This window comes from Elgaria multicarinata, chromosome 13, assembly GCF_023053635.1.
Source record: "Elgaria multicarinata webbii isolate HBS135686 ecotype San Diego chromosome 13, rElgMul1.1.pri, whole genome shotgun sequence".
NCBI lineage: Eukaryota > Metazoa > Chordata > Lepidosauria > Squamata > Anguidae > Elgaria > Elgaria multicarinata.
Window position 1 is genome coordinate 21,186,361 of NC_086183.1, and position 19,444 is coordinate 21,205,804.

A 19,444-nucleotide genomic window follows, 5' to 3' on the forward strand; every position below is an offset into this window, starting at 1 on the left:
TGTTGTTCTGATCAGGCATCTAGGATGTCTGCATTCCCTAACACTAGGATTTGTAATGGCCACAAATGGGCAAGCCTAAGAGTTCTCTGAATGAACTAAAAACCAACCAACCAACCAACCATCCGCTAGTTCTCAGCATTTGGTTTTCATCTTGGAAATGTGTCTGTCAGCCTGAAAAGGCAGATGCATAGGCCATAGTTCGTATCAATCGGACTAGGTGGGGACATTTTTTCCATGCATAGTTTCCCACCTGTTGCTGTTCCACAGCCACCTCTCCAAACCCTTAATCTTCAGCCTCTGATAAACAAATTCCTCCCAACAAGTGAAGGAATCCTCTGTGCAACAGATTCTGATACAGTTGTGCTTTTTTTCAATAGGTTAAAGTATTTTAAGCATTCCTCATAACTGTGGTTATCAGCCAGATGGACCCAAACGAATTACTAACATGTGTGAGGCAGATGTGACAAGCAGAATCCCCTGAGTGATCTTAGCCAGAACATCTTTAGAGCCCTTCTGGATTCAACCAAACGGCCATCTAGTCCAGCAAGGTGCTTCCAACCAGACACCTCTAGGAAGCCTACAAGCTTGGTCTAAAGGCAGTGAGTGGCATGCCGGACCTGGTGCAAGTCGGAAGTGGCATTGAACCAACTGACTACAGAGGGGTTGCCTTTCATATTAGTTGAAGGAATGGCATAGTGCCTTGATCAGATAAGCAGTTTGAACTTTGCAGCTGCTGTGCCACAATACTCTCAAATTCAACATATATGTAAGTGGGAAATTGCCAAGGAAGTCCAAGAGAGTTGCATTTGATTTCAAAAAAAGTAATCGGGACTGGTTAAAGGGAACTTGAAAGAGAGAGTCAAGACGGGCAAAATCTCCAAACCTTCTGTAGAGAGATTTAAAAAAACCCAATTATAAAAGCTAAATTCTTGCCTGAAAAAGAACACGAAGAAACACATTCTGGCACAATAGTTGCAAGTTGATAACAAGGCAAGTGGGGAAAACACACACTCTAGCACAGGGATGAGGGACATGGGGTTCTCCAAATGTTGAACTGCAACCCCCATCAGTCCTAGGCATCATAGCCAATGATAAGGGATGTTGGGAGTTGCAGCCCAAAATCTGGAGGGCCACATGTTCCCCATCCTTGGTGTTGCATATTGCTAAAAACGTCAAGACCAGCAATAAAACTTCCTTTTACATACATTGGGAGTCAGTTGAGCTGTTAAATGACAACTGGATGAAAGTTGTGCTAACAGAGGTTACGGAGAGTGCGAGAAACTGTTTGAATTCTTCCTGTCTCTCTTCACTGTGGAAGATACTGGACAGATACCTACTCCAAGACATGTTTTTCAGGGACAACTAAGGCAAAAAGATTTAACAAGCATATAGAAGGACAAGTCCTGTCAAGGAAGACTTGAGCATAGGTTCTATGAAGGGAAGCCCAGCTTCATTAAACTTCTTAAAATTAAGTGTGCAAACAAACATGTTGTATCCCTGGATTGTCAAAAATCTTTTGAAAAAAACCTCTTCACCAAAGACCCTTGAGTAAACTTTAACCATACAATAAAAAAAAATGGGGGGGGGGGGTTTAATGGATCGGTAACTGGCTTAAGAGCAACAATTAGAAATAAATGGACAGTTCTCATTGGGGGGAAAGTCACAAGTCTGTACTGGGGTAGATGCTTTTTAACCTGTTCATAAATGAGCTGGAGGTAGCTGAGCTTGCATATGATAAATTGATCAAGATTTGTTAAAATGTAAGTGAACAGTGGAGCTCAGAAAAGGTCTCCTAAACTGGCAAAAGAGGTTCAATGTAAGTATAAATTGATTCATACTGGGGCAAAACTATCCTTCGTCTATACACTAATTAACCTGGAGAAGGATCTAGGGGTTGTTGTGGAATGAAAATGTAGACCCAGAAGGTAGCGCACTTGTGAAAGCTAAAGTCCACAGTGGGGATTATTAGGGAAGGAACTGAAAATAAAACGTCTCAGTGGTAAAATACCCTTGTATAGATATATGGTGCTGCCGCACTTGGGAATCCTGGAGAGCCGTTTCCAGTCTCTGTATAGGCGGCTGCTGATGAGGCTACTGTTCTAGTAGTCCTATCTCAAAACGATATTGCAGAGCTGGGAGTGATGCAGAAAACGGCAACTAAAATGATATCGACATGGAAAGCCTACAGCACTGGGGGTGTTTTAGTAGAGAAATAAGGCAACTAAGACAGACGATGCATGATTAAGATTGATATTGTGTATGGTATGGAGAAAGTGGCTGATGTTTTTCTCCCACTCATAATATCAAACTGAAGACCAACCAATGAAACTGATAACCAGTAGATTCAGAACTGACAGGTGAAGGTATTGTACTACTTGACACAATGCATCGTTAACATGGGTAATTTGCGTCAATGACAGTTTGTTTAGTCGGCTTTGAAAAATTATACTAGTCATGATAGCTATATAAAACTATAGTGAGGAAATAAGAGTCTCAATGTTGCATTTGAATCTACTATGAGTCAGGCACTATGTAAATAGGCCATAGATCGTCTGACTCAACATCCTGCTTCCTATAGAGCAACCAGATGTCTAGCAATAAACCAATGAGGAGGGTATGGAGACAAATAGCCTTGATTGCATGATCTACCTGGGGCGGTGGGTGTCATCAGTGCAGTGCACGTGGGCACCAATGTTCCAATGGAAAGAAAGGGGAGAGTAGGTGTCTTTCTATTCTCAGTGGTCATAGTTAGGTTGGGGTTTCTCTTTTCCATGCTTACCTTTGGCAGGTGAATGTGTGCAAGCCTGAATCTAGATCTTAGGCCATGTTACGCGTGGACACTATAACTTGGGCTTGGCAAAGGTTTGGAGGCAGGGGTGTGGTATTTTGTATATGTAAAGTTCTAGATTTTCCCTGAAGAACTTGACTGTAAATGAACTAGGAGGCCATTTTCCTGGAAGCCTCCTACATAAACATTATTATTAATTCGCAGTCACTGATGTAAGGGTAAGAGAGACTGGCATGTGGCATTCCGTATTTCCAGTGTGTATTAGACAAGTCCAGTAGTCCCAAAGGGAAACACCAGGCTAACGCAATGCTCAGTACAGTTGGGTAAATCAAACACACATCCTGAAATACCTCCGCTGTGAAAGGGTGAATTAAAAATAAAGGGATTATAACAGGTTAGACTTAAGTAATGATCCTCAGCAGCAGTGTACTGATAAGTTTAAAAAATCTGTGCAAAACTCCCCCCCCCGCCTTTATATATTTGATTATTTTCCACAACTTTTACCATAAATCGTTCACATTAATAGAAAAGCTTTGAGTTTGGCTTTAGATTGAAAGTGTGTGGGGCTCCACTACAGATGAAATGTGTCATGACAGTCTTTGAGGAGGGGGCTTAGCTCAATGTGATAGAGCGCACGCTTTGCATGAAGAAGGCCCCAAGTTCGATCACCAGCTTCTCCAGGAAGGCAAAGGAAAGACAGCTGCTGCCAGTCAGTGTCAATACTGGGCTAGATGGACCAATGGTCTGACTCAATATAAGGCAGCTTCCTATGCAGTTATAGGACCTAGAAATGTAAAAGCTGCTATGTCAGGGATCCATACATTTTTCTGGGCTTGGTAATTCCTAGGGGTTAGTAAAACACCACTTTGGTTATCTGCTCCACAGAAGCAAGTCACTTTTGAACCTGCTGTCCAGTGCATTTTTTATAGTGGAGAGCTAGCAGGCAGCTGGTGTGTTTAGAACTCCTGCACAACCCAGCTGCCATTTTGAATGAGTTAGTCTCTGCCTGCCTCAATTGCCAAATATGGTTCTAAAATATTACTCTTATTTATTTATTTATTACATTTTTATACCGCCCAATAGCCGAAGCTCTCTGGGCAGTTCAGCAAACTCTTGCTGTTTGCCAGAATTAAATTTCAGGTTGCTCCAGTGACAATACTTGTGGACCCCTGTGCAACATTCTTAAGCTCCCAACTTGAATAACCGATCTATCCCTCCCCTTTTAGGGCACTCCAGTTAGTGCAGAGGCAGGCACACACTTTTGGTTCTGATCCAGCTAAAGTGAGTTGTGACCAATTCTCCATTATAGTCAATGGGACAGGGTACTCCAAACTACCTTTAGTCCCATTGCTTCCAGTAAAGACTTGAAGTGGAAAGTGCGCGGCTCTGCTCTATTTAAATTAGTCATGACTATATCTATGGTCACAGGAACTAGAAACAGACTCCTTGGAGATGGGGGTGGGAAACCCCTGGGATTCTAAGGATGAAGATTGAACCTAATTCTAGAGGTTCTTCTTCTCGTGTGCACCTGGCCAATCACAGACTAAATAGTCTTGACTATAAGATTTAACCAGAACTGCTCGTCTCTATCAAGTACCGTATTTCTTCGATAGTAAGACGCCATCAATAGTAAGACGCACACTAATTTCAGTACCACCAACAGAAAAAAAGCTTTGATTCTAAGAAATAATAAACGTACCCGCGATTCGAAGATGCACCCTGTTTTTAGAGATGTTTATATGGGGGAAGAAGTGCGTCTTAGAATCGAAGAAATACGGTATCTTTAAATACGGAGAGAACTGCTCACAACATACAGTGAAATCCACTTACGGCTATTTCACGATAACCGCAACTACTACCTGAAACACATTCAAGTAGCTATCACAGCGCAGTTATTCTTACCAGTTCAGGTAATTACTTAAAACACAGGAGACAAGGTGGAGGTGATAAAACTATTTGCTTTCATTTTAACTGTGTGAACTTATTCTGAAGGATATGGATGAATGACAGCGTGTGGAAATCTGAGCCCCGTTTGGGGGACAGGGAGGCAGGGAAGCAAGAACACAGAACTCTTCTAAACATTTATCATTTAAATGGGGTGGGTGGGGGAGTTCAATAACTAATGGAATACAGTCCAAAGTTAAGCAATCAGCTGTAAAAGCCAGTTCGAGTCAATTGTAACAAACTATTCCACTCAGAATTAAGGATAGGACCAGCATCCAAAATCTGCAGAGCTTGTAACTTTTGGTGATACTTACATGCTACTAGGTGGTTGTGGGCTGAGGAGTCGATTTGTTCCAGCAGCAAATTCTTCCTAGAAGTACCTTTGCGTGCCCATTTAATTTCCCATCTGCTATAAAGTTTATCCTTAAGCATCACTATTTTCTACAGCCCAAGCTTCCTAACTGGCCACCAGTGCACTAGCTTAGGTAGCAAACCTCTCAATCCTCCTTCCTTTAGTATCATCATCATCATAAGCAAAGGCTGTGCATATTCCGTTCTGAAGAACAACAACGAGGAAGCCTGCACTGAGAAATTATGTTTTGTGTCCTGCTGAAATTACACGAATGTGTTTTGTTTTATATAACCTTTTTGGCGGGACAAGGGGGAGGGAGAGAAGGTGGCAAGGGGCACTAAGAATTCCCATGACCACTGGAAACCCTACTGAGCCACTGCCTGCCTTCAGAAGTTTCACCAGGAATTGTCTGCACTTTCAAACCTGTCTTTATAGCTAAGAGAATGTGATTTTTTTTTAAAAAAGCTGAAATTTGTAGAATACTGAATCACGTTATCAAATGCCATGCTGTCATAGAGTAGGCATAGGCCTGAGTGTACTTGTACATATATAAGACTACCAAGCACACAGCTAGTATATACTGGAATGAATTTCTGGACTAAAAAAAGGCCACAAGCCACATCAAGCCACTTAACATTTCCATCAAGGCATCACATTTTGCTTGACAGCAGCTGGGCCTGGGACCATGTGCGCTACCGCTAGAAAACAGCGAACAAAACATCTTGTTCCAGAGCAACATGCGTACACTTGCCCTTGTGTTGGCTGTATTGTTGCAATTATATTAAGTTGAAACTCTTTGTGACTCCAGGCTTCTGTGCAATCTGCAGCACACACACACCCCTGCCCCGCTTTTTCAGACAGGGCTCCTTCCATGTTGTAAGGCCCAGCTGAATCTCACCCTGCTGAAAGGAGAGCAATCTGCCAGAACAGCTCAACAGGAAAAGGATCCGGGTTATGCTACAGTGCTAACACAAGCACCTCTATCTTGGGCCAAATACTAGCCCCTTTACCCAGCTGCAGGCAAGGCAGCACGTAACAAGCAGCAAGTGGAATGCAGAGAGAAGTTCTCCAGGGAACCTTTGGCCTTGCTATTTCAGTTTCTCGCCTGCTTAAAAGGTGTTTTTTTTTTTAAAAAAAATAAAAATAAAAATGACAGAGTGGTGCACGTTTGTGTGTTAATCTTAAGGGCCAGTCCCAAGTGACAAGGAACAGTGATACAGGTCACATCCTTCATTCTCTGCACAGCTTCCACACTTCCTACTCAAGAAAGCAGGCTCTTAAGGAAACAGCCAGAGCTCAGACGACTGAATCCTGTGCAAAGATGCATGAGCTCAAGTAAGGCAGAGTTAAAAGTTCATAGCCATGGTCCAGCTCAGGTCCCACTTTGCCACTTTCCTAAACTATGGTGGCATGCGTGGTGACACCCCAATGGTGCCAGAGCGTAGACCTAGGCACTGTCCCCCCCCCCCCTCAAGTACACATAACAAGAGGCAGGTCCAAGATGGCTGCATATCAGTCAGCATAAACATTCGCTGGTTGGGGCAACCCTTTATTTCCAAGCAGGGGGAAGATTTTAGCAGCAATTCCCATAGGACCACACAGGCCACCAAAGCCCATCAGTCCACGTAGTGCACAGGAGTCTGTCTGTCCATCCAAGCACAGAATGTTGAAAATCTCGCGCACCAGGGAAGGGAATGGCTGGCAGGCCACATGCCGCTGAGTGATTCAAGAGGGGCTTGTGGCCAGGAAGGACCACGTAAGTCAGAGAAAGCACTGACCGAAAGGGGGAAGGCGGCATCCAGGCTGCAAGGGCGGTGGGATGCTGGCTCCACATGCTTCCCCCTGTCCTATTCCCCCCCTCCCCCCTCCCACCCACCCAACAACGCTTACCACTTGCAGCAGGGTCCTGGGTAGCCACAGGACCTGGCCTCTAGACTGGCCACAGCCAGGCAACCTGACCCACCCCACCACAAGTCCTGGCCCACTCGGATTCTCGCGTATGGAGAAGTGCTCTGTGGGCACCGGTTCCCTGCCCTACAGTCAGTCCTGGCCCGTCCAGGCTCTGGTGCAACAAGGGAGTGCTCGCGCCGGGCACTGGCTCCTAGCCTGCCGGGCCAGTCCATCATCAGGAGCTGGCAGCTGTGCCCTGGGGCACGCAGACACCCATCAGTGCAGTCTCGTCAGTGTCTCGGTGCCCACGCCCGCGGAGAGGGTAGTTGAGGCCAAGTCCCTCGGGGCGCGAGCCGCCAGCAGTCCTAGTCCGGAAGGCCGAAGCACCCAAGTGCAAGGATGAGGAGCCCAGCCCGGTGGGGTTGCAGTCCAGATGGCGAGGGCCCAGGGACACCTCCATGGCCTCAGGGAGCGGGGGAGACAGCGGCAGCGGAGGGCGCTGGTACGGAGGGTGCCCGCTCGGGGGGAAACATGGCATGGCCTGGCTGGGGGTGGGCTTGTGAGGTAAGATGTGAGGAATACTCTCGTTGTCGCCGCCGGCCCAGAGACGCATCTGCTGCTGAGGGGGCGCCTGCAATGATACAAAAGCAGAGTGTGATAGCAGTAGGGGAGACATTTCAATGGGAAAAATAAAAGGGGAGGATACCGTGAGTACAAAGACCGGTTATTGAAAATATGGGGTGGGGGTGGGGAGCCAAAACAGCCAGGGTCTGACACGCAACGTACTTGGGGACTCTGCATCTCGCAGTCCGCATGCACTGTGCCCATGCTGCCGTAGTAACGATTGCTGTAACGGTAACCACGGTTGTCATTGGAAGAACCACTGGAACCACCTGTTGGAGGGGGAAAAAACAGCATCAGAGAAGCCGAACAATGAGCAAAATTACATTTGATGTTTGGGGCAGTATCGACGCTCCAAGATGGATATGGAACAGGAGATGTTGGGAACAGCCAGATGGGCCCTTCCTTTTTGGGGAGGGGGGGGGGAAGGAAAAAAGAGCACCGAATGGGTAACAAAGACGGCGGAGGAAAGAGCTGGTGGTGGAGAGTGGATGAGAGGGACGTACCAGAACTAGACACAGAACTGGTGGTGCTGGTGGAGTGGCTGTGCTCCGTGCCCAGGCTGGGTGAGGTGCTGGCACTCGTGTTGGTGCCCTCATCAGCAGTTTTCTTGAAGAAGTTGTGCTGCAGCGCATAGAAAGGGGTGATGCGGCTACGGGGTTCATAGTCTAGCATGCGCAGCACCAAGTCCTTGAACTTCAGGTAGTCAGAAGGTGAATGGCCCTGCTCTCCTGCACGGCGCCCGCCTGGGCCCCCGCTCTCCACCCCCAACACTTCGTGCAGACGCCGCGTCCCTGGAACCTTGTAGTCCTGGAAGACACCAAACGGCAGTAAAATTACCTGGACTTTGTTTAGAATACGCCAGTGTGGTGTGTTTAAGTAACTCAACGTGATCAGTGGCAAAAACGGTGAAGGAGAATTCGGAGAACAGCTCCACCTTGCTTTTGGAAAGTGGAGACAATATATCTAACCTAAGCAATTCCATTAGAAACTGTGTCCTTGTTTCCTCTGAGCAAAATGGCTTTAACTGGGCCTGAAAGCAAAGCCACAGAACAGCTGGACTACCGACTCCCTAAGCTCAATGCCATTTCAGTTTCTGCTTTCTCAAATTGTCTTTTGCCGGCAGGAAAGCCGGAATGGGTGAAGAAACTGCGCACACTTACAGAGCAACATCAATAAGTAACTTTCCCTTCACGCCTCTGAAACTCCCCCACCAATGATACTTTGAAGGAAAGATAGTGGAATGAAGAGTTTCATCACAACAAATCTCATATCCTGCTTTTTTAGGGTTCATAATTAAGAAGGTAGGCTGTAGCAGCACATCAACGAAGCAGCCCTGCAAATATTCTCACTTAAGGTAAATTTAAAGTGCATTGATCTAGTATAAACGTGCTTCTAGCCTAGCTGTCTTAAACTCTTTCAAAGGGAGTAGGACTGAGGCTATGGAGGGAGACAGTGGGAAAAGGCTGGAGAAGGGAGCCATGAGAAGCCTTACCTTCCTGCCATCTTTGCCCCGCCGGAGGACCCAGCCCCCCTCAGGCAACTTTTCAAAGTATTTCCGAGCCTTGGGAGCCTGCTCCAACATGTGAGGGGGTGGCAGCCCCAACACCTCCACAATCCGGCTCATCTGGTCTGCCTGCAATGGAAAGGCACGGAATCAGGAGAACCCGGTAGCAGTTCCCAGCCCTGCATGGCTCTCCGTGGCCTCCCAAGCCCCATCCCCTTGTTTCTCCACTGGCCTTCTAAATCCATCCCACATATTTACGTCCTTGAATCACGGCTACAGTCATACCACTCCACACACTTCCACTCCTTCTGCAACTCAAGACATGCCACTGTAATTCACTACCCTCTTGGCTTGACTTGGCGGTGCTACCCAACAAGTCCAGCAGCAGTCCTGGCTTGAAGGCCGGCTGCTACAACTAGCCCTCTGGAGCACACTGCCCAGGGGCCAACTTCCAATCTTCCCACCTACCTCATTGGCGCCACTGAAGAGGGGCTCCCCGGTGTGCATCTCCACGAGGATGCAGCCTAAGGACCACATGTCAATTGCCAGGTCATAAGGCATGCCTAGTAGCACTTCAGGTGAGCGGTAAAATCGGCTCTGGATGTACTGGTAGATCTGCAGGGATAAAAGGCATGAAACCATTAACTGCTGCACTGAGGGCATTAGGAAATCATGGCAAAAGGGGGACGCGTCTCAGTTGCTTTGCCTCAAATGTCGGCTGGACAAATAAGTTGGCCTAGTGCAGTGGTTCTCAACCTTCCTAATGCTGCGACCCTTTAATACAGTTCCTCATGTTGTGGTGACCCCCAACCATAAAATTATTTTCGTTCTTCTCTACACGATCCATTGTCATGGGATGGTTTGCTAATGAAAATAATACATAACAATAGCTTTAATAATACAAAAGATGATACATGACATAGTTCAGTCAATACAGTTTCCAAAGACCATCGGAAATATGTGTTTTCCGATGGTCATAGGCGACCCCTGTGAAAGGGTCATTCGACCCCCAAAGGGGTCCCGACCCACAGGTTGAGAACCGCTGGCCTAGTGCCTTCCGAGCTCCTATTTAGCCAAGGTCAAATTGAAGGAAGTTTGGAGAACGAGGGAAGCTGTTCCAGCTGACATAAACTGCCGATGTTAACAACCTTGAGAGTGTCAGATTTGGCACCGGGAGATTGCGGGTTGGGGGGGACGGGGCTAGGGCCACTCACTCGCTGGCCCAGCTGGCACGAGCTGCCGAAGTCCACAATCTTGATGGCGCTACGCTTGGGGTTGCACAACAGGATGTTCTCAGGCTTAAGGTCACAGTGGATGATGCTGAGCTCAGGTGTCGCCAGGAAGAGCAGCGCGGTGCACAGCTGCTGGGCAAACTTGCGGGTGAGGTTGAGAGAGACGCCACGGAAGTTGGTGTTACGGAGCAGATCGTAGAGGTTGTAGGACAGCAACTCAAACACCAGGCACAGATGGCTCCGGAACATGAAATGCCGCTTCAAGTGCACTGGAGAGAGAAGGCGTAGTGATGACACTGTTAGCGCACTGTAACTCCCCGTTAATGCTTTGATAGCACCCCACAAGCAGCTGTCATGGGCCTGTCTCACAAACAGTGAACCCTTTTGGGTATCCAACATGACCATTTCCCACTGTCCCAGATTCATCATACCCCTAGATAGCAAACTACTGACAAATCTCTCCCTTAGGCACCTGGCAGTGAAATCCTGCCTCCAACTCATGCTCCAATCAGTCACTCTTGCATCCTTTAATCCTGCCTTTAATCAGTCTCTCTTTGTCATACAGAGCCTTCTCGCCAATCTGAAGGCCTGGAGATCTCATTTAATGTGCAACTCCACAGTGCTGTCTTTGACTCACCTGCTTCTCAACTAATTCCAAAAACATCTCCTCCCCCATTATCAAAGACATGGTTCCCCACAAACTCTCACCAATATAGTATTTCATTTCAGTGTCATGCTGGTTCATGAGCTCCAGCAACCGCAATTCAATCTGTGCCTGGCTCAGAAATGCCTTCTTGTTCTTGATTATCTTAATAGCCACCCACTCCTGAGCCTGTTGGTCATAGGCCTTCACCACCTAGCGGGAGGAAGAAAAGCCAAATCAGATTTAGATTATCATTCAATAATATTGCCATGTACCATGTTTGGTGACCTGACCTTGTGGAGAACCACCAAGTCAAAGTAGTGCAAGGCAGAGGAAACATTCAAGTGGGCACACATATTCCCTGGGCATCTGGAAAGGAAGCTTAGTGTAGGCCATGATGGAAATTCACACTCCTGCTACCTAAAGTAGATAGGAACACAGGAAGCTGTCTTTGTACCCAGTCAGACCATCAGCACACCTGGCACAGCGCAGCCTCCACTGACCAGTAGTAGTGGCTCTCCAGAGATCTCATGCATCACCCCTTTAACTGGAAATGTGAGGGAGGAAGCAGCAGCCAGGCACCTCTCCACCGTGCCTGGGTCCAGCTCCAGCTGAGAGCCCCCTCCCTCCTGCTACCAACTGTCTCTGCAGAGGCCACCAGAGAGGGAGGAAGCAGCAGCCAGGCACCTCTCCACCGTGCCTGGGTCCAGCTCCAGCTCAGAGCCCCCTCCCTCCTGCTACCAACTGTCTGCAGAGGCCACCAGTGAGGGAGGAAGCAGCAGCCAGGCACCTCTCCACCGTGCCTGGGTCCAGCTCCAGCTCAGAGCCCCCTCCCTCCTGCTACCAACTGTAACTGCTGAACTTTACAACTAAGATTGTAGTGCATGAATTTGCTTTCCTTTCCCCCCTCCTCCTCCTCCCTCCCAGTCCCCTTTCCGTTTGTGTCATGTCTTTTAGATTGTAAGCCTGTGGGCAGGGACTGTCAAGAAATCCTTTTGTAAGCCGCCGTGAGAGCCTTTTTTGGCTGAATGGCGGCATAAAAATCCTTAAATAAATAAATAAATAAATAAATGCTAGGGATTGAAGCTGGGACTTCGTCATGCAAAGTATATGATCTACCACTCTGCTATGGTACTTCCCCATTGGGCCGGGTCAGAGCCCTTACGTTGCTGTGAATGCAGAGCACGCTCTCTTTGATTTGACAAGAGGCACATCGGCTGGGGAGGGACAACCAGCAACACTCCAACCAAGGCTCACAAGAGTGAGCTCACCAAAACAATTAAATTTTATATTCCAAATGCCCTACAGATATACTGGCTAATAATCTTATAACCATATTCTTTCCAGAGTATGAAATGCTGATGAAAAACAAATGACTTTATCAGGCTGTTACACTGGCAAATGGATTTTACAGGTTCAATCATCCGCTATTGTCCAATTGATGAGGCCCCTCTGACCTGTCCAAAGGATCCCTTGCCAATGAGTGAGTCTATTTCATAGCGTTCCAGCCAGCGCTCTCCGTTCCGGACTATGTAATCATAGTTGTCATCATCGTAGCCCTCGTTGTGCACTTTCCGCTCCTTTTTCGTGCTGGTGTCCTCGGGTGCCACCTGCAGGGCTCGACGCTTCTTCTTGGCATAGTAGACCTGGCAATGACAGGCAGGATCAGGACCTAACCTAACATAAAAGGACCGCCTTCGTTCAAAAAAGGGGGAGTTATGCCCCCCCCCCCGGGAGGCAGTAAATTGAGTTTCCTGGTGTTTCCTGGCAGGATGAGAGATAAAGAATGGTGCCGTCAACGTGCAGCATGCAAGGAAGAAGAGGTGCAACAACGTTTAAAGCAGCACAATTCCTGCTGCTTTTGTGTACTGGCCAGAGCTGCCATCGTGAAGACAGACGTCTTACCTCGTTGATATGTTTGTATGTTTTGATAAGGTCCACAGACAGCTTGCGTAGCGGGGCTGTGGCAGAGTCCCGAAAAGTGAGCGGGATCCTTCTCTGCAGAATGGCCAGGTCTGGCATGATCTGCAGGATAAAAGGAAAAGACAAATGTCAGGGACTTGAAAAGGTGAGGGCGACACTCACTCGGGCTTTAAATGCTTCTGAGAATTATTATTATTATTATTTATTTATATAGCACCATCAATGTACATGGTGCTGTACAGAGTAAAACAGTAAATAGCAAGGCCCTGCCGCATAGGCTTACAATCTAATAAAATCATAGTAAAACAATAAGGAGGGGAAGAGAATGCCAACAGGCACAGGGTAGGGTAAGCAGGCACAGGGTAGGGTAAAACTAACAGTATAAAGTCCGCACAACATCAAGTTTTAAAAGCTTTAGGAAAAAGAAAAGTTTTTAGTTGAGCTTTAAAAGCTGCGATTGAACTTGTAGTTCTCAAATGTTCTGGAAGAGCATTCCAGGCGTAAGGGGCAGAAGAAGAAAATGGACAAAGCTGAGCAAGGGAAGTAGAGGCCCTTGGACAGGCGAGAAACATGGCATCAGAGGAGCGAAGAGCACGACCCGGGCAATAGCGTGAGATGAGAGAGGAGAGATAGGAAGGAGCTAGACTGTGAAAAGCTTTGAAGGTTAACAGGAGAGGTTTATATTGGATTCTGAAGTGAATTGGAAGCCAATGAAGAGATTTCAGAAGCGGAGTAACATGGTCAGAGTGGCGAGCCAAGAAGATGATCTTTGCGGCAGAGTGGTGGACAGAGACCAAAGGACTGATGTGAGAAGAAGGAAGGCCAGAGAGAAGAGAAGGGGCTACAAGTATGTAGACTAGCAGCCAATGGGCAGCGGTGATGCATCAGGGCTGTAAACCTGCTCCACTGAAAACCCTGTTTACTTTGATGCCATTTCCTTGGCAGGGAGGAAAAGGTTCACAGTAGAGAGAGCACCTAGTAAGTGCAACATGTATCCCAAATCTAGCTTCCTTCACAATATGGCAAAGAGGTTGCTGTCTGCCTTGGGGTTCAGGTAAACTGGCTCTCACTCATCAGACATCATGGCTGTTCCTGCTGATAATTACATCTCATCCCACGATGCTTTCCTCTGCATGCCTTGCCTGCAGGCTGAACTTAGGGCCAGCAATTGTTTCTATAGTGTGAGCTAAAAACTAGAGCTTCGTGGCTGTACCAGCCTCGTGTAGAAGATACTTGGCATGCCCATGGGCCGAGAGCGGGAAAGGAGGCAAACTGAGCTGTGTGCATTTAGAAGCATACACCCTGAAGAGAAGGTAGCTGAATCAGGGGGAGCCCCAAAGAAGGCAGAGAGGGAGCTCTCCAGGGAATTACCTGCTGATGCTCAGCCATGGGCTGGATGCTGGAGAAGGGAGCATGGCTGTGCTGGCTCGACATGATTGTCTCAGTAGGAAGAGAGCGGCCCAGAGAGGCAACCTGGCTGCAGGGCGGCAGCTGGCATTGTGGGGTGCTGCTGCCACCTAGAGGACACAAAAAGACTTTGGTGAAGTTTTTTTTTTTATCGCCACACATGGCTGCACTTCCCAGAAATAGCTTCTTGCTTTGACCACAAAACACATTTCGATTCGAGCGGAGAATCAGGTATCTCAGTTACAGTAGGGGTGAGGATGCGGCCAAGGACCTGGCTTCTATTCCTGGCTTTTCAATGGGGCCGAGGGGTGGGGGGAACGGTGGATCCAATTTCCTGAAACAACCCAGGATGAACAACTTCATCTAATGCACTGAAACAGTGATGCAAATGTATAATTTCCTGCAAATATTAAGCAAATTTTGTCTTTGCAATACCACAAGCCACATGGTAGCATAAAGTTCAAGCGTTATGGCTGGCTCTGAATGACAGCATTTCCCAGCTGTTTATGGTTATTTTGACTTCTTTTTATACCTTAATTATAACAACTTAATGGATCGACTGGATTTGGTTCTGTAACCTCAAGCTACCACAGCTATGGTTTGAGGTTGCAGAATTTTCCTAGACTCGACACTTGTAGGAGGATTTACCGGTCAAGTTTTCCTTGAACTAAAGCTGAGAGAGGGACAAGCATGAGTTAGATATCAGCTGTCAGCACTGGGATCAAGAGTACAGTAACGGGAAGGAAACATAGGGCTGACTCCCAGCATTCTGTCAGTCCCTAGTTCAAACGGTTCCAAAGGTCAGCACTCAGGCTTTCAAACAGTGTGGCATGGCAGACTTTTGACTAGGAAGACCTGATTCAAATCAGGCCAGTCACTATCTCTCAACCTATGCTACCTCACAGGGCTGTTATGAGACTAAAATGGGGGAAAGGGTGCACACAACCCTGAGCTTCACAGAGGAAGAAGCAGGATAAAAAAGCAATCCTAAACATTTCTAGGCCTATGGATTATTTTCTCTATTTTTCTGTAATCAGGGAAGTTTTCCTGAATATATGTGCAGCCCTATCAGTAATGGTATTTTGAAAGAGGAGGGCTAGACGCCTAAGAATCATAGAATAGTTGAGCTGGAAGGGGCCTATAAGGCCCCTGAGTTCAACTCCCTGCTCAGTGCAGGAATCCACATTAAAGCAAGTCTTGACATGTAGCTGACCAGCTAGATCTTGAAAGCCTCTAGGGTGGGAGAGCCCACTACCTCCCTAGGTCATGGGTTGCATTGTCATACCGCTCTAACAGTCAGGAAGTTTTTCCTGATGTCCAGTCGGAATCTGGCTTCCTTTAACTTGAGCCCATTATTCCGTGTCCTGCACTCTTGGAGGATCGAGAGGAGATCCTGGCCCTCCTCTGTGTGACAACCTTTCAAGTCCTTGAAGGGTGCTATTGTGTCTCCCCTCACTCTTCCCTTCTCAAGGCTAAACATGCCCAGTTCTTTCAGTCTCTCCTCATAGGGCTTTGAGACAGGCAAGAAGGGAGGCTAAGGCAGCCTCTACTGCCAATGCTACAAATACATCAACACCAAAGCTCTGAAAACTCACTTTTCTCACTGCAGTTACTAAGCAGCCAGTTGTGACTGGGGCTGTTGACAAGATTATCAAGGTCCCAATGTTGGGCCGAGGAGGTGATGGGCTGATGCATCAGGTAAGCATCAGGGAGATGGGGGTTGGAGGCCAGGGCAGAGGCACAGGATCAATGGACAGAGTTTGGAAGTGGTGAAAAAAATCTCTCTTGTGCTTCTCCCAATTTCAACCTGTACCACGCACCCTGCATGAATGGCAGCACGTTCCAGAAGTATGCTCTCTGACACTAAGTTAGCATAGGGACAAAGATAATCTGCCTGGTGAAAAGGTGCTGTGCTATGCTTAGGGCTTGGCAGGCAGTCCTCCCTCCTTGTGCAGAGGCAGAACATCCCCCTTCAAAGGGCCATGGGATGTGTCTTCATATTATGTGCCTCTCCCACACTGGCGGGAGTTTCTGGGTCTGATCCTGTGCTTTGGGCCAGGGATAGCTATTCCAGCTCTCTCTCCCGTTTGGACAGGCCTGGGTCCAACTGTTGTGGCTTATGGACCTGAACAGAATTACTCCTGCACAATACTTCAATGTTATTCCCTCACAGAGTTAAAAGAGCTGGGCATTTTCTCTTGCTCCATGCCTGTGCGGTCATCAAAAGCAGCAAGATGTATCCAGGCAGCAGAGATGAAGCCATCACTTTGGAAACGGCAACTAACATTAGGACTCACGCACACAGCAGCTTTCTGCACTCAGCGTTGGTCAGTGCAGGACATACAGGCAGGTGCCTCCTTCTTGACAACACCTCTGCTCCCATAGTGAGCAGTGCACAGTATTCAGCCCGAACTACTTCCCATCTGCCATGTGGACTAGCAGAAAACAGGGTACCTGCATAGCTGGCAGAGCGGTATTGCAAGCATTGAAACAACACTACCCCTTCTTTGGCAACTGCTTGCAGCTACACACTGGGAACTTGAGGTGTGCTCCACTTGGGAACTGAAGGGAAGAGGAGCTGCACAAGAGTTTGAAGCTTACATTCATTTGATGGAGCCTGTGCATGAGAACTTGCCAGATGAATGTGCCCACCAACCCTAATTGTGGAAAATACTGCTGGAAGGTGATGCTGGTGTTCAGGATATACATTTCCATTTTCTGGACTCTTTTGCCCAGAGGTGCATGCCTTTGTATCTACTTTTCAACCTCCACCCCCACCCCCACCCCAAAACAGTTGCCGACTAAGGTTCTAATATTACTAATTATGAACAGGATGGTATGTCCTGTTTACTTACAACAAATAAAACATCTGTGGCATGGAAACCCAACTGTGTGCCAAGAAAAGTTGAATTTTGTGACGTCTATACATATATGCATCTTTGTATAATTTCTCCTGCTTCTACTAGTCACGGGAAGTGATAGTGCAGAACCCAGAAGCCCAAATACATGACTGCTGGAAATCTGACATTGGCTTCTGAGACATCATTATGTTGCTTGCACTTTCAAACTAAGCTCCTCTCTGTGTGGGTTAGAAACTTACTTTAAAGAAAGAAAAAAAAAAGCAAGGATTTTCAGGATGTTGAATTCTGCAGCCAATACCAAACCTTGTGCTATCAAAGATCTTGCAACATATAGCCTTGCTAATCATTCAGTAATAGTCAATCCTATTGTGAGGTCCAAACCATCTATGTAAGTAAAAGACAATTCCCAATAACATGGCCCTAGGAGCCATTGCAATATACGGATTCTCCCCTCTACATACACACTGCCCTTCATGACAGACATTTCGCTAGCAGTTTGTAAATTCAGGGCCCTAGGAGCCATTCTCAGTGGCTCCCACTGAGTTTTAAGGAGCAAGGGAAACATACTGCAATGTGAAACACAGTTGAGTGGGGCAGAATCTGCCCCAGGCACTGGGTTCATTGAGGCAGTGACCAATTTAGGTCCCACCTCAATGGTGTTCCTCAGCCCCTGACTTTCCCCTATATAAATCTGAATATATAAAAGACCCAGGCTGTTAATCCTCCTAGAACACTATTGGCAGGAGCTTTCCAAGACTACAGGCAGAGGTCTTCCCCTGCTCAAGAACCTGTGATGGGAGATGCCATCCACTGAACTGGAACCTTCTGCATATAATGCATGTGCTCTGTGATGTGATGGCTGCTATTCACTTCTATGAGCGAAAAGTCAAGCATTGTACGTGGGGACCCTGTTGCAGTGAACCGCCCAGAGAGTTTCAGCTATTGGGTGGTATAAAAATGTAATAAATAAATAAATAAATAAACTGATAGGATCCCACAGGGAGCTGCAAGGTGCACAGAAGGGCCATTGAACACTTATGGGGCTATATACAATATACAGGCCCTCCTCCCCCTGCCCTTCACGACATCATCATTCATAAAGATTGTAAATTAAAGCACTTTACAAATTAAAAGTGATATATAAACCATAAACAGTAGCAGCATAAGTTTTTTTAAAAAAACCTATTAGGTATACCCTGCTCTGCTCTTACATGGTGCTTCCCTGTGATCTCTCATACAAAAAAAATGATCTGGTCTACACCTGCTTCGCTTCAGCATCAGGTATCTATCTACTCCTTGACCTTTGCTGGGCCCCACAGTAGAAGTTGTGGGGCCCAGCAAAGGTCAAGAGAGCTCCGGCTATTGGGCGGTATAGAAATGTAATAAATAAATAAATAAATAAATAAGTTGTGGATATGTGTTTTTAAGTACAAACTTAAATTGCAGCCTCTAAATTCTGTTTCATAAGCATACATGCCGACAAGCACCATAAGCCAATCACATGTCTGTAAGCAGTCAAAACAATGGATTAAGGCTGGTTCACACATTAATTCAGCATATAGATTCTACATGTAGTGGGGCAATTAATTATGCTGCCATTTAATTTCATATTTATATAGATGTATACACCTTTCCACACTAGGCATCCAAGGCAGTTGTACTGTATTACATGCTGTACTTTATTTGTTGGATTTTACTGAACAGCTCAAAGAAATATACAGAAAACAGCCTGTAACCACCTAGCCTACAAATCTGCTTGAGATCAATGCATGAAGCCTGAAGAACCTATATTCCCCATAATCACTTCATTCACAGAAACACAGACAAAATATTGTTCTCCAACCCCACTTCAAGCTACCGCCTGCATTATCCTGAACTACTGCTCTCAACATTTCCATTTTCCTAGGCAGTCAGCTCTAATTCATACAGAGTTTACTACAAACAGGAAGGAGGTGAGGTGAAGTGGAGCTAGGCTGAAAGGATTGGGCCAAGGCCTACAGATTATGCTCCCATGTATTCAGACTGGGAGGTACAGTGACCTAATTGGGATTAGCCAGGTACGTTAGACCAAAGAGAATGTCTTGCCCAAAGTTCACCCAAAGTAAGTTCCATGGCTCGACGGGGACTTTAACCAGATGCTCCCACATCCAGCCCTGCCTTCTCGACACCAAAGTACACCAGTTCTCTGTATCACACCATACTAGCACAGATGGTAGACTCTAAGAGAACTTTAATCTCAAGAAGAACCCACACAACACTGCAGAAATATTCAGAAT

General features: G+C 46.8%; 1 protein-coding gene and 1 long non-coding RNA gene across 3 annotated transcripts in view; both read right to left on the reverse strand.

Annotated features, from left to right (window-relative positions):
* Window positions 1-19,444, reverse strand: part of LOC134408458 (uncharacterized) — a 119,651-nt gene that overhangs the window by 62,161 nt on the left and 38,046 nt on the right. The window lies entirely within an intron of this gene.
* The window catches only part of DYRK1B (dual specificity tyrosine phosphorylation regulated kinase 1B), a 29,370-nt gene continuing 16,887 nt past the window's right edge, over window positions 6,962-19,444 (reverse strand). For both annotated transcript variants that reach the window (XM_063139673.1, XM_063139672.1), the window contains exons 2-11: window positions 14,272-14,417; window positions 12,883-13,002; window positions 12,435-12,623; window positions 11,043-11,190; window positions 10,317-10,603; window positions 9,571-9,717; window positions 9,091-9,231; window positions 8,102-8,405; window positions 7,761-7,867; window positions 6,962-7,605 (exon numbers count right to left, since the gene is read on the reverse strand). In XM_063139673.1, coding sequence (XP_062995743.1) covers window positions 7,210-7,605; window positions 7,761-7,867; window positions 8,102-8,405; window positions 9,091-9,231; window positions 9,571-9,717; window positions 10,317-10,603; window positions 11,043-11,190; window positions 12,435-12,623; window positions 12,883-13,002; window positions 14,272-14,334 — 1,902 coding nt within the window. In that variant the 5' untranslated portion in view covers window positions 14,335-14,417 and the 3' untranslated portion in view covers window positions 6,962-7,209. The remainder of the gene's footprint in view (window positions 7,606-7,760; window positions 7,868-8,101; window positions 8,406-9,090; window positions 9,232-9,570; window positions 9,718-10,316; window positions 10,604-11,042; window positions 11,191-12,434; window positions 12,624-12,882; window positions 13,003-14,271; window positions 14,418-19,444) is intronic.